Source organism: Ceratotherium simum, chromosome 16 (genome assembly GCF_057802395.1).
Source record: "Ceratotherium simum simum isolate JZ-2026a chromosome 16, ASM5780239v1, whole genome shotgun sequence".
NCBI lineage: Eukaryota > Metazoa > Chordata > Mammalia > Perissodactyla > Rhinocerotidae > Ceratotherium > Ceratotherium simum.
The window spans coordinates 45,221,803-45,237,183 of NC_141915.1; the positions used below are offsets into that span (position 1 = coordinate 45,221,803).

At 34.8% G+C, this 15,381-nt stretch overlaps 1 protein-coding gene across 1 annotated transcript in view; it reads left to right on the forward strand.

Moving 5' to 3' along the window:
- The window catches only part of LOC101407263 (EF-hand calcium-binding domain-containing protein 13), an 83,284-nt gene that overhangs the window by 52,207 nt on the left and 15,696 nt on the right, over positions 1-15,381 (forward strand). Inside the window, exons 9-10 of the mRNA XM_087441888.1 lie at positions 3,165-3,302; positions 4,622-4,693. Of these exons, the coding sequence (XP_087298014.1) occupies positions 3,165-3,302; positions 4,622-4,693 (210 nt within the window). The remainder of the gene's footprint in view (positions 1-3,164; positions 3,303-4,621; positions 4,694-15,381) is intronic.

A 15,381-nucleotide genomic window follows, 5' to 3' on the forward strand; every position in this document is an offset into this window, starting at 1 on the left:
CAATCTCATAGAGTTGTTTTGAGGATCAAGTATTATAACACTTGAGATACTTTAAAATGTGTTATTCAAATGTAAGGTACTATTCTGAGCCATCAGATTAATTTTGTAAATGAAGCCCCGGTTGGGACACTGTATTAATATTTTTCTGAAGATATTATTTTATATATGAAGTTATTTTTTCCCCACAAGTACTGAGAATCTTTAGGAGAGAAATTATTTGTATTTTAACTGTATAAATAAAAATTTCATAGTTCTCTCCTCCTCATAGTTCTGACCCTCATAACTAAGGGATTTGTATCTGTATTAGCTTATTAGTCTATTATCTTTCTAAATTGCAAAAGAGTAGGGAATGAGAACCTTGTGCTTCAGTAGGATATCACTTTAGATTCAGTGTAACTTTGAAGAGCTTTGGATGGAAGTATTTAAATATATTAAACCAGCAGATTATAATAAGCCTAGTTAATAGTTCAATCTTTTTGGTCATCAGCTCTGTTTTTTCAACTTAACCTTGTTTTGTGTATTTAGGCGACTGATAATTTCTTGAATAGCTTTCATGAGGACTTGGTTATTATTTTTTAAAAAATATTACAGATTGTATAGGTAGATGAAATAATTGAGTACGTTTCTCTTGCTTAGCAATTATGGAAGGATCAGGCTTGGATGAAACTACTTTGAACAGAAAGTTATCAAATGTATCAAGATGTTATCTACAATATAGGAACAAAAGCATTTTCTCTTCTAGACAGTCTGAACCATCATTATCCCAAAAGTTAAATACGAAAAGCCCAAAATATCATAAAATTATGGAAGAGAATGATGACTTTGAATTTAAAAGGTCAAAAAATACTTTGCAAATAAGAAAATTCCTGGATGGAGTTGAAAGCAGTGATGTAGGATTCCAGGAACCATATTCAAAGGATGGTGTAAACTTTAAGAGAAGTTCACAGAAGATTGCAATTCATGACTCAAAGTCTAAACCACAAAACTTGAAGAATATTACAAGCCTCAAAAAGTCTCTGGATAAAAGTGATATTTTTAGTATCCCAAAGCTTCAGAAGCCAGCTGTGAGAAGGCGTTCCAGGCTCCTAAAACAGGTTTCATCTAAGGAAAAAAGTGTAGTTAATGCTCTCGGTCAGTATCTATATATATAGGTCAAAATCTAGGTCCTTGAGTTCTTGAGTCATCATGGGAATGAGCTGAATTCATCAGTTATTAGATAGTTGTAGGCATTTCAATTGTCAAATGGTAACCACCACTTCTGCTACGTAGGCTAATGGATACAATATTGTGGTTTTGATGGTTGTTCCTTTCCACATGCTCCCTTTTTGGGGAGCCTAACTTTGGCTGAGAAGCTTATTCAGTGATTAATTGGAGTTACTCAGGTTCCCTAGAAAGTAGAGGGCTTGTTTTCCTTTGGAAATGCGTATTTTGTAATTTATTTAAACAAGTACATAAGAAGTCTATACGAAATTTTTGCTCAGTGTTCCGTAATTTAAATATATTATATCCATAGTACTTCAGGTGTTCTCTCTTATGGATGTGGGAGTATCAAGAGAAAATAATTAATATTATACATCTCAGGCTTTATGGTCTTCCTCAAAGATGAGCAGTGGTTTCTCAACCAATATGTTTTCCCCCTTCTGTGCTACTTATATCACAGAAGTACTGTGTATGGAACCTAATTAAACACTCCCCTTCCTGTAGTCCTTGCCTGAAGTTACTCAAGTTATATTTATTTTCTTTAAAGAAACTTACTGACCTTTTTATTGCATTTAGTATTAATTGTAATTAAGATGAATGCTTAGTGAAAAATTAGTGATTCTTATACACTAATGCATACTTTAAATAAGTCAGTTGAAAAGGAATATGATCTATTAAGGAGGCACAGGTGTTCATTCTGATTGCCTTACTGATTCGCTGCTGTTACTCTGTGCCTCATTTCTATTTCTGAGTTCTTTGTATTTCAATAAGGATTAAAGCCCTGGTTAAAGAAATAATGGAGTAGTGGGCATTTAGCTAGTGGGTAGAAGAGGCCTGTAGAAGAAAGTGGTTATCTACTTTCCTGGAGTCACTAAAATTAAATGATGTCACCTACCACTGCCATACTTAATGTTCTGTATATGGAGAAGTATGAAATAGTTTATCCGGTATAACTTCTCCAAATAAATTGATGGTGGTTGAGCATCTATGAAATGTGACTGCCACTTGATTTACATTTTAAAAACATTTTAACTTTTCATTTTTAAATAATTTTAAATTCATAAGAATTACAGGCAAGTGAAAACATTCCTATATACTCTTCATCTAATTTTCCCAAGTGTTAAGATCCTATATAACCACTGTGCTTGATCTAAACCAGGAAATTAACACTGATGCAACATTATTTACTAATCTGAAGACTTTATTCAAATTTTGACAGTTGTTCCATGAATGTCCTTTTTCTGGTCCACAATCTCATCCAGGATGACATATTACATTTATTTGTCATGTGTCTTTAGTCTCCCGCAATCTGGGATGATTTCTCAATCTTTCATGACTTTGACACTTTTGAAGAGCGTTGACTAGTTCTTTTGTATAATGTCCCTTATTTTGGGTTTTCCTTATATTTCTGCGTGAATAAATTCAGGTTATGCATTTTTAATCAGAATACCACAGAAGTGATATTTTATCCATCTCAGTGCATCATATTAGGAGGCTCATGATGGCCATGTTTATCTGCTTTTAGGATTTTATGATTTTGAAGGTTGTGAACTGAAAGCATGGTAGAGTAAAGTGATGGGAAGGGGAAGAATTCTCAATTTTTGCTTAGAATCCTGGATTTAAACAAAACATATTGGTGTTTTGATCTCTTGGACTTATTCCTTATATTTTAATCAGAACCAGGCAGCATTGGCTGGGCCACTGGAACAGGCTGTTCCTCCAAATAAGTAGTTTATAAATGTTTATAGAATTTCAAGACGGTTTTGTGTTTGAGCTATAAGAGAAAGATTAAGTGTAATGTAAGATACAACACAAATATGGAGAGAAAAGCAGTCCTTCTATAAGGTAATATTAAGCAGATAAAACTTGCTTTCTGCTTACTAGACAGAGATTTTAGGTGCCAATTATTGCTTAAGATACATAAATTCTGTTGCTGAATAGTCCCCCACATTTTGTACGTTTAGAAAGTGTTTGTGAAGCTGTCAGTAAACTCCAAGAAAATTACATTGCTGCAGAAGAACTTCAGTTCATTTTGCCTTCAATAGGAATTACTTTATCAGATAAAGAATTCAAGAAGATTGTGACAGACACTACTAGAAATGGTGAGATGATAATACCAAACTTTTGGAGAAAATTAGATACTTTTATGGGATAGTATTAAATGTTGGAGTAAGCTCTCCACTAGGAATGGAACAGAATGGGCCATTCCAAAGAAGATTCAGAAAGAACAAATATAAGTAGTAATAAAAAAAACTCCTAGAAAGTCTGATCTAATGGAGCGGCTTAGAGGGACTAGGCCTTTCATATCTCAGAATTGTTTCATTAAGGCTCTTCATCAGTATCCCTAGCTATGCCTTCTAGTGTGGGATAGGTACTAGGGAAGGCTGATCCAGTTGTAGGGAGGTTCAGTCGGTAAGACCATAACATACAAGGGGTACAAAAATCTCTAAGCGAATAACCTGGGGATCCAAAGACAAATAATTGGAGATTCCAAAATGTAGAGAGAATACCATAGCTAGGAATGTAGGGCTACTGATACTTAAATAATCAAGGCAGGCAGTTAGCATTTAGATGTTAAATGGCATATCCCAGTCACTAGCCTAAGTTCAAGGCAGAGTTTAAGTTTTCAGGAAGGGTTTTTATATTAGAGAAGTTGTTTTATCATTAAGTAACAATTGCAGAGGAAGTTCAGTTGAGGAGAGGGCAGGGGCAACATTTTGGGGAAAAACTGACTTCGGAATAACATTAGAAGTGAATTCTTAGAACTTGAGCAAAATTTCTTAGCTAAGGCAAATAGGAAAGAAGATCTGATTAAAAAAATTCTGAGGAGTGGCTGCTACCTAAAATTATTGAGCCCTTTCCACTGCTTATTAGAATTGGTATGATCACTGTGGAGGGTTTGTATCTAAAAATAGGTAGTTTGGACCAGCTGGTTACTAGGGGTAGGGATGGGGATACTTGGATCTGTCAGGGCTAGGTAGTATTGTCACGGTGTCTTCATGGATAGCGTATTGACTGGGTTTTCATTATAATGTGAAACAGACTCCTTAACTTTCTCATGGTCCTTCTATATGGGCACTTTTCCTTTTTCCTATATCTATCAAGAACTGAGTACTTAACTCAGTCCTTTGCACTTTGTAATAGATATTGAAAAAGCATGGACTATGACTATATCTTACTTATTTTTGTATCCTTGGTGCCTCGCATAGTTCTTGGCACTAGTATGCCCTCAGTAATTGTTGAAATGAAATGAACTGACCTAATTTAGAAAGACTTATCTAGGGAGACAGCATATGAAGGAGAAATAGGATGATGATAAAGTGAAGGATAAGTAATTTTTATCATAGTTGTATGAAAATGTGAATTTACCTTCTGTGCAAAAATACAATGGAATTTTTAATCTAAATTCTTTGTTTTACAGAAAATGGAATGGTGAAGTTAGATGACTTTGTGAGTGCTCTCTCCAAAGAACAAAGTCTTGCTGAATATGGTGGTAGGTAGGAAATTTATTTTAAAATGATTTGGAAGAAAGAGCAGTTAGGTTCAACTGAACTGAGTTTGCTCTTTGGATAGAACTTAATAGTCCTGAAACCCTTAGGCAAGCCATTTGCCAGTTTTTTAAAAACTTGCTATATCAGGGTAATAACAGCTAATTTGCTCATCACAGAGTTATGTGGATTTTACAAAGTGAAAATTGCTACATAAATGTACAGTAATAGTAATGATAATGAGGAGGTCAAATAGGTAATTAGCCCCATTATTAGCAATTGATGGGTGATTTGATTTTTAATTTTTTGTAGGAGCTTATTTGAATGAAATACTAGTTTGGTTTACTTTTGTTTTAGAACATTTTAAAAAATAGTTCTATTGAGGTATAATTTACATACATAAAATTCTCCCATGCATTGATTTTTGTTAAATTTGTAGTTATTCAACCATCACCACAATCTAGTTTTTTTTGCTTGCAGTGATTTATTTGTTTTTTTATACAAATAATTAAATGTTTTTCAGCAAAATTAAAATGAGAAATTAAAGATATTAAGGCCTGCTGTTATTTCCTTCTGTTTATTCATATGCTAAAAAAGAAAGATAAGCTTTTTGTCTCTTCCCAAAAGATTTCTCAGATAAGGAAAAATTAATCCAAAGGAAGAGACTTCCTTTTATACCTAGATGAAGAGTCTCAGTTAAAAGCTACATTATCATTTGTCATATCTGATGAATGTAAGTGCTTAAGTGTCTGGATTTCTCAAAGACACTACTAGCAAATCAATTTCTTGAATGCTTCACCATGCAATCATTCATTCACCAATTCATTCAGTTGTCGTTTCATTGCAGTTTTGTAAGGTAGTGAGTATTTTGGTCACAGCTGACTCTTTCTCTTTTTTTCTTTTTCTATTATACTATTTTTTAAATTTATTTTTAATTGTGGTAACTAACACATAATATAAAATTTGTCATTTTAACCATTTCTAAATGTACAGTTCAGTAATGTTAGTGTTAAGTATATTCACATTGTTGTGCAACTAATCTTCAGAACTTTTTCATCTTACAAAACTGAAATTTTATACCCTTTAAACAACAACTACCCATTCTTGCCCCTCCAGCTTCTGGCAACCATCATTCTACCTTCTGTTTCTGTGAATTTGTCCACTCCAGATACCTGATTGTAATCATACAGTATTTGTCTTTTGTGACTGGCTTATTTCACTTATGATAATGCTGTCAAGCTTCATCCATGAATTGATTAAAAAAAAAAAAAGTTTCATCCATGTTGTACCATGTGTCAGAATTTCTTTCCTTTTTCATGCCAAATAATATTCCATTGTATGTATATACCACATTTTGTTTATCCATTCATCCATCAAAGGACACTTGTGTTGCTTCCTCCTCTTGGCTATTGTGAATAGTGCTGCTATGAACATGGGCATACAAATATCTCTTTGAGCTCCTGCAGTCAATTCTTTTGGATATACACCCAGGAGTAGACACAATCCAGTTTTGCAACATTTCCATCACTCCTAAAAATTCTGTTATGCCAATTTGCAGTTAATCTCCACCCCCATTGCCAGACAACCACTGATCTGCTTTCTGTCTCTATACATTTGCCTTTTTTGGACATTTAATATAAATTAAATCATATAACATATAGTCTTTTATGCCTGACTTCTTTCACTTTGCATAATATTTTTGAGGTTAATTCACATTATAGTATGTATTAGTAGTTCATTCCTTTTTATTGCTAAGTAAACCCATATTATATTTTATGGATATACTCCATTTTGTTGATGGTTCACCAGTTTGTGGACTTTTGATTATTTTAAATTTGGGACTGTTATGAATAATGTAGAAATTAACATTTGCATGCACATCTTTCTGTGGGCCTATGCCTTTATTTCTCTTGGGTAGATTCGTAGGAAAAAAATTGCTAGTCTGTAAGGTAAATTTATGTTTAGCTTTTTTTTTTTCCTGAGGAAGATTCGCCCTGAGCTAACATCTGTGCCAATCTTCCTCTATTTTGTGTGTGGGTCACTGCCACAGCATGGCCACTGACGAGTGGTGTAGCTCTATGCCCAGGAACCAAACCCTGGCCGCCAGAGCGGAGCATGCCAAATTTAACCACAAGGCCATGGGGCTGGCCTCTGTGTTTAGCTTTTTAAGAAATTGCCAAACTGTTTTCCAAAGTGTCTATACCATTTTCATTCTCACCATCAATATATGAGGATTCTAGTTTCTTCACATCTTTATCAACACTTGGTATTATCTTTTTGGTTATAGCCATTATAATAAGTGTAGTGGTATCTCATTGTGGTTTTAATTTTGCATTTCCCTAATGACTAATAATATTGAGTATATTTGCACATACTTACTAGCCATTCATATATGTTTGGTGAACTATGTATTCAAACCTTCTGCCCATTTTTAGAATTCAATTTTGATTTATCTATAGTGTTTTAGAGTGTATCTCTTTGTATAGCTTTTGTAGTGGTTGCCCCAGGTGTGACAATATATGTACATAACTTATCACAGTCTACTGGTGTCATCATTTACCAGTTCAAGTGAAGTATAGAAACCTTATCTTCTTTTATGTCCCTTTACCCTCCCCCATTTGTGATATAATTGTCTTAAATAGTTCCTCTACATATATTTAAAACCGCATCAGACAGTATTATAATTTTTGCTTCAACCATCAAACATAATTAAAAAACTCAAGAGGAGAAGGAAGACCTACTATATTTACCCATATTTTGGCATACCATTTTCTTTCTTCCTTCCTGATATTCTAGAGTTCTTTGTTTTATCTTTTCCTTTCTGTTTAAAGAACTTCCTTTAGCCATTCATAGGTCTACTGGCAACAAATTCTCTTAGTTTTCTTTCCTCTGAGAACATCTTGATTTCCGCTTCATTTCTGAAGAATATTTTTTCTGAGAATGGGATTTTGAGTTGACAATTCTTTTCTTTCAGCATTTGAAAAATATTGTGCCATTTCCTTTTAGCATCCATGATTTCGTTTTTTTTTTTAATTTTATTTATTTATTTTTTCCCCCAAAGCCCCAGTAGATAGTTGTATGTCATAGCTGCACATCCTTCTAGTTGCTGTATGTGGGACGTGGCCTCAGCATGGCCGGAGAAGCGGTGCATCGGTGCGCGCCCAGGATCCGAACCCAGGCCGCCAGCAGCGGAGTGCACACACACAACCGCTAAACCACGGGGCCGGCCTGCATCCATGATTTCTGACGGAAATCCTGTCATTCAAATTTTTCTTTTTCCCTATTGGTAAGGTGTTGTTTTTCTTTGGCTGCTTTCAAGAATTTTCTTTATCTTTAGTTTTCAGAAGTTTGATTATGATGTGTCTTGACATGGATTTCTTTGGTTTTATCCTGTTTGAGGTTCATTTATTTTCTTGGATCTATAGATTAATGTCTCTTGCTAAAAATTTGGGGAATGTTCAGCCATTATTTCTTTGGGTACCTTTTTAGCCATGCTATCTTTCTCTTCCTCTGAGACTCTGATGACACAAATGTTAGATCTTTTTTTATATTTCTACAGGTCCATGAGACTCTGTTCGTTTTTTTCAGTTTACTTTTTCTGTGTTGTTTATTGAGTGATTTCTACTGCTGTCTTTTAGCTCATCAATTCTTTCCTCTCTCCCCTCCATTCAACTGCTGAGTCTGTTCACTGAGCTTTTTATTTCAGTTATTATGTTTTTTTTAGTTCTAAAATTTCTTCTTTATATCTTTTAATTCTTTGCTGAAACTTTCTGTTTTTTTGCTGAGGTGCTCAATTTTTTCATTTGTTTCAAGTATGTGCCTGCTCATTGAACCATTTTTATCGTGGCTACTTTAAAATCTTTGTCAGATAATTCTAACATCTGTGTCATCTTGATATTGGCGTCTGTTGATTGTCTCTTTTCCTTCAGTTTGAGATCTCCTTGGTTCTTGATATAATGAGTGATTTTTTATTGAAACCTGGACTTTTTTTATGTTATGAGATTTCCTTTTTAAACCTTTCGTTTTTAGTTGGCTTTCTCTGACACTGCTTTACTAGGGAAAGGGAGGGTAAACCTCCTTACTGCCAGGTGGAAATAGAAGTCCAGGTTCCCCACTCACCATTCACTGCAACTTGAGGTGGGTGACATCTCATTACTGCTGGATAGAGATGGGAGTTCTGGCTCCTCACATAGTCTCTACTGACACAACTGTGGGGGTGGCCTTGTTGTTTTTGGGCAATATTGAAAATTCTGTCTCTCTACTAGTCCTACTCTGATACTACCCCAGGGGGAAGGTGCAAGAATGTATATATCTGTCTCTGTCTGAAGCCTGAATTCAGATATATACACCTTTAGGTTGGAGAATGCTACCACCATTAGAGATTGGTTGCTTTGAAATGTGCTATCGTTTTCCTAAACTAGGACGCTGATTGTCACAACTTTCATGAGGAAAGTCTAAACCACTTTCTGCCTAGCTGGCATTGCTGATGCTGAAAGAGAGAATAGATATGACTGGAGCTAACTAAGTCTTCTGCTCCTGCTACTAGTACTTGTGGTAGGGGAGATTCCTGTCCAGGCTATGTTGATTCTTTGAGGAAGAAGGAATATACTACTCTCAAGTGTTATGTTTAGCCAAGAGAGCTTTGCAGTGAAACTGGCCTGTGTTCCTAAGTGTATGTAGCATTTTAGATGCACCTGTATCAACGAAGCATTGTCTGAGTTGAAGCAAGAGAGCTTCATAACAAAGTGAACCAGAACCTCAAAAGTATAGCTCTTTATATTCCCTCCACTGCCACTTTCCCGAGGGCACAATCCCGAGTCTTGGAGGGCTGGATGAGAATGGGGTCCTTATTGGCATCCCAGAAATTTAGAACCATCTTTCCCCTTGTTGACTCAACACCATGGCCAGGCCTCTCATTCCATCTTTCTGTACCCTGGCCCTCTCTGACAGATTATCATAACTTTGAATTTTAAGAATAAAAGGTTGGAGACTAGTTCTCTTCTTTTACCTGGGATCTTTATACAAAATGGTCCACCATCTCCCCAGATTTCTGCATTCCATGTGGTATTGGATGCATGCAAGCCACTGAAAGAGAAGTGTCTCTGTTACTCTGTCTCCAGGTTGGCTGAAAATGACTTTCCACCCCATCTCAAACCTGCTGTCTCTACCTCTAAAATTTAAAAGAGCTGTTAACTTTTGTTATTTTATTTTGGTAAGAACACTTAACATGAAATCTACTCTCTTAACAAATTTTTAAGTGTACAATACATTATTGTTGACTATAAGTACTGTGTAATACTGCAGATCTCTAGAGCTTATTCATCTTGCTTGACTGAAACTTTGTCCATTGATTGGTAACTCTCCATTTCCTCCTCTCCCCAGCCCCTGGCAACACCACCATTTCACTCTTTGATTCACTGAATTTAACTATTTTACATATCTCATGTAAATGGAAACTTGTACTATTTGTCTTTCTGTGACTGGCTTATTTCATTTAGCATAATGTCCTCAAGATTCATCCATGTTGTCACATTTTGTGGAATTTCCTTTTTTGAAGGCTGAATAGTATTCCATTTTATGTATATACCACATTTTATTTATCCATTCAACTGTTGATGAACAGTTGTTGTTTCATGAGTTGTTTCCACATCTTGGCTATTGTGAATAATGCTTAAATGAACATAGAAGTGCTAATATCTCTTTGGGATCCTGATTTTAATTCTTCTGGATAAACACCCAGAAGTGGGATTGGTAGATCATATGGTAGATAGTTCTATTTTTAATTTTTTGAGGAAGCTCCATACTGTTTTCTATAGTGGCTGCACCATTTTGCATTTCCACCAGTGGTGTGCAAGGATTCCAGTTTCTCCACATCCTCACCAATGCTTGTTGTCTTTTGTTTTTTTGATAATAGCCCTACTGAGGCAATATCTCATTGTGGTTTTGATTTGCATTTCCCTGATAATTAGTGATGAACATTTTTTATATACCTGTTGACCATTTGTATGTCTTCTTTGGAGAAATATTTATTCAAATCCTTAGCTTATTTTTAAAACAGGGTTGTTCGTCTTTCTGATTATTGAGTTGTATGAGTTCTTTTATCTTTTGGAGATTAACCCCTTATCAGATACATGGTTTGCAAATATTCTCTCCTATTCCACAGATTGCCTTTTCACTCTGTTTATTGTTTCCTTTGCTGTGCACAAGCTTTTTATTTTGATGTAGTCCCACCTCTGTATTTTGGTTTTTGTTGCCCGTGCTTTTGGTGTCATAGCCATAAAATCATTGCTAGGACTAATGTCAGAAGCTTTTCCCGTATTTGTTTTCTAATAGTTCTACAGTTTCAGGTCTTATGTTTGTCTTTAATTCATTTTGAGTTAATTTTTGTGTATGGTGTAACATAAAGGGTCCAATTTCATTCTTTACATGTTAAATATCCAGTTCTCTCAACATCATTTGTTGGAGACACTGTCCTTTCTCCACTGTGTATTCTTGGCATCCTTGTTGAAGATCAATAGATGTATATGCATGGACTTATTTCTGGGCTTTCTATTCTGTCCCATTTGTGTATATGTCTGTCTTCATGCCAGTACCGTACGGTTTGATTACCATACCTTTGTAATATATTTTGAAATCAGGAAGTGTAATGTCTCCAGCTTTGTTCTTCTTTCTCAAGATTGATTGGGCTTTTGTTGTTTTTTGTGGTCCCATATGGATTTTAGAATTTTTTTTCTTATTTCCTATTTGTGAAAAATGCTATTGGGATTTTTATAGGAATTTCATTGAATCTGTAGATTGCTTTGGGTAGTATGGACATTTTAACAATATTAAGTCTGACAATCCATGAACATAAGATGCCTTAGCATTTGTTTGTGTCCTGATTAATTTCTTTCATTAATGTTTTGTAGTTTTCAGTATACAAGTATTTCACCTCCTTCGTTAAGTTTATTCCTAGATGTTTTATTCTTTATGGTGCTATTATAAATGGGATTGTTTTCCTAATTTCCTTTTCAGATAGTTCATTGTTAGTGTATAGAAACACAACTGATTTTTGTAGGTTGATTTTGTATCCTGCAATTTTACTGAGTTTATTAGTTCTAACAGCTTTAAAAAAATTTTTTTAATGGAGTCTTTAGGGTTTAATAAGATCACGTCATCTGCAAGCAGGGATAATTTTACTTCTTCCTTGCCAGTGTTAATGTTTTTTATTTCTTTTTCATGCCTAAATGATTCGGCTAGGACTTTCAGTACTATGTTGAATAGAAGTGGCAAGAGTGAACATCTGCCTTGTTCCTGATCTTAGAGGAAAAGCTTTCAGTTTTTTTACCATTGAGTATGATGCTAGCTGTGGGCTTTTCGTATATGACTTTTATTATGTTGAGGTATTTTCCTTCTATTCTAGTTTGGTGAGAGTTTTTATTATGAAAGGGTGTTGAATTTTGGCATATGCTTTTTCTACATATATTGAGACAATCATGTGATTTTAATCTTTTATTATGTTAATGTGGTGTATTACATTAATTAATTTTTTTTAAATTTTATTTATTTATTTTTTCCCCCAAAGCCCCAGTAGATAGTTGTATGTCATAGCTGCACATCCTTCTAGTTGCTGCATGTGGGACGCGGCCTCAGCATGGCTGGAGAAGTGGTGCGTCGATGCGTGCCCGGGATCGAACCCGGGCCGCCAGCAGCGGAGTGCACACACTTAATCGCTAAGCCACGGGGCTGGCCCTAATTAATTTTTATAAGTTGAACCATCCTTATACCTCAGGGATGAATCCCACTTGATCATGATGTATGATCCTTTTAATGTGATGTCGGATTCACTTTGCTAGTATTTTGCTGAGAGTTTTTGCATCTCTATTCATCAGGAATATTGGCTTGTGTTTTTCTTTTCTTGTGATATCTTTGTCTGGCTTTGGTATTGGGGTAATGCTGGCCTCATAAAATGAGTTTAGAACTATTCCCTCCTCTTGCAATTTTTCGGAAGAGTTTGAGAAGATTGGTGTTAATTCTCCTTTAAATATTTGGTAGCATTCACCAATGAAGCCATCTGGTCCTGAGCTTTTCTATGTTGGAAGGTTTTTGATTACTGATTCAATCTCTATACTAGTTATAGGTCTATTTAGACTTTCTGTTTCTTCATGATTTAGTCTTGAGGTTGTATATTTCTAGGAATGTATCCATTTCTTGTCAGTTGTCCATTTTCTTGGCATATAATTGTTCATTATGGTCTCTTACAATCCTTTTTATTTCTGTATTATCAGTTGTAATGTCTTCTCTTTCGGTTCTCATTTTATCTGTCTTTTCTCTTTTTTTCTTAGTTTAGTTAAGGGTTTGTCAATTTTGTTTATCTTTTAAAAAACTAGCTCTTAGTTCCATTGATTTTTTTTCTATCTTTCTATTTCATTTATTTCTGCTCTAATATTTGCTGTTTCTTTCCTTTTGCTAACTTTGAGCTTAGTTTATTCTTCTTTTCCTAGTTCCTTAATATAGAAACTTAGCTGAGATCTTTCTTTTGAGGTCTTTCTTTTTTTTTAATTTAGGCATTTTTCACTATAACTTCCCCCAGGTACTGCTTTTGCTGCATTCCATAACTTTTGATATGTTGCGTTTTCATTTTTATTTGTCTTGAGGTATTTTCTCATTTCTCTTTTGATTTTCTTTGACCCAATGGTTGTTCAAGATTGTGTGGTTTAATCCACATATTTGTGAATTTTCCAGTTTTCCTTCTGCTGTTGATTTCTAGTTTCATTCTATTGTGGTCAGAAAATATACTTGGTATGATTTCAATCTTCTTAAATTTGTTAAGACTTGTTTTGTGATGTAATGTGATCTATCCTGGAGAATGTTCTGTGTGCACTTGAAAATTGTGTGTATTCTGTTGCTGTATATGTCTCTTAGGTCCATTTCGTCTATAGTGTTATTCAAGTCCTCTGTTATTTTTTTCCCAGCTTTATTGAGATATAATTGACATACAACATTGTGTAAGTTTAAGGGTAAAACGTGATGATTTGATACATGCGTATATTGCAAAATGATTACCACAATAGGGTTAGTTAACCCCTCCAACACCTCACATAATTACCTTTTTTTTGGTGTATGTGTGTGTGTAGTGAGAAGATTTAAGGTTTAGTTGCTTAGCAACTTTCAAGTATGTAATACACTATTGTTAACAGTATTCACCGTGCTGTACATTAGATCCATATTCTGTTTCTTTATTGATCTTCTGTCTGGATGTTCTGTCCATTATTGGAAGTGGGATATTGAAGTCTCCTACTATTATTGTGTTGCTTTCTATTTCTTCTTTCAGTTCTGTCAATGTTTGCTTTATATACTTCAGTGCTCTGATATTGGGTGCATATATATTTATAACTTTTATATCTTCCTCTGGATTGACCCTTTTATCATTATACAATGTCCTTCTTGGTCTCTTGTGATAGTTTTTGACTTAAAAATCTATTTTTTATGATGTAAGTATAGCCACCCTTGCTCTTTTATGGTTATTACCATTTGCATGGAATATCTTTTCCTATCCCTTCACTTTCAACTTATGTGTGTCCTTAAATTTAAAGTGAGTTTCTTGGGCCGGCCCCGTGGCTTAGTGGTTAAGTGCGCGCGCTCCGCTACTGGCAGCCCGGGTTCGGATCCCAGGCGCACACCGATGCACTGCTTCTCCGGCCATGCTGAGGCCACGTCCCACATACAGCAACTAGAAGGATGTGCAGCTATGACATACAACTATCTACTGGGGCTTTGGGGAAAAAAAGGAGCAGGATTGGCAATAGATGTTAGCTCAGAGCCGGTCTTCTTCAGCAAAGAGGAGGATTAGCATGAATGTTAGCTCAGGGCTGATCTTCCTGACAAAAAAAAAAAATTAAAAAAAAAATAAAGTGAGTTTCTTGTAGACAGCATATAGTTGGGTCTTGTTTTTTTAATTTATTTTTTAAATCCGTTTAGCCACTCCATGACTTTTGATTGAAGTTTAGTACATTTACATTTAAAGTAATTATTAATAGGGAAGCATTTACTATTGCCATTTTGATAGTTGTTTTCTGTTAGTCTTGTGGTTCTTCTGTCTTTTCTTCTCTTGCTGTCTTCCTTTGTATTTTGACTTTTTGTATTGATCATCTTTGATTCCCTTTTCTTTTGTGTGACTTCTATAGGTGTTTTCTTTCTGTGCTTACCTCCAGGCTTACATAAAATATCTTGTAACAGTCTGTTTTAAGCTAGTAATAACTTAAGTTCAATCACATACAAAAACTACATTTAACTCTCCCCCAACACTTTGCTATTGTTGTCACAATTTAAATCTATTTATATAGTGTATCTTTTAGCATATTTTTTGTTATGGTTACTTTTAATTCTTTTGTCTTTTAAACCTCATACTAGAGTGAGTGGTTTACACACCACCATTACAGAATTAGATTAATCTGAATTTGACTATATACTTACCTTTACCAATGAGTTTTATAGTTTCATATGTTTTCATGTTACTAATTAGCATCCTTTAACTTCAGTGTGAAGAGTTCCCTTTAGCATTTCTTGTAAGACAGGTCTAGTGGTGATGAACTCCTTCAGCTTTTGTTTGTCTAGAAAAATCTTTCTCTCTCCATTTCTGAAGGACCGCTTTCCTGGATATAATATTCTTGGTTGGCAATTTTTCCTTTCAGCATTTTGAATATATCTTCTA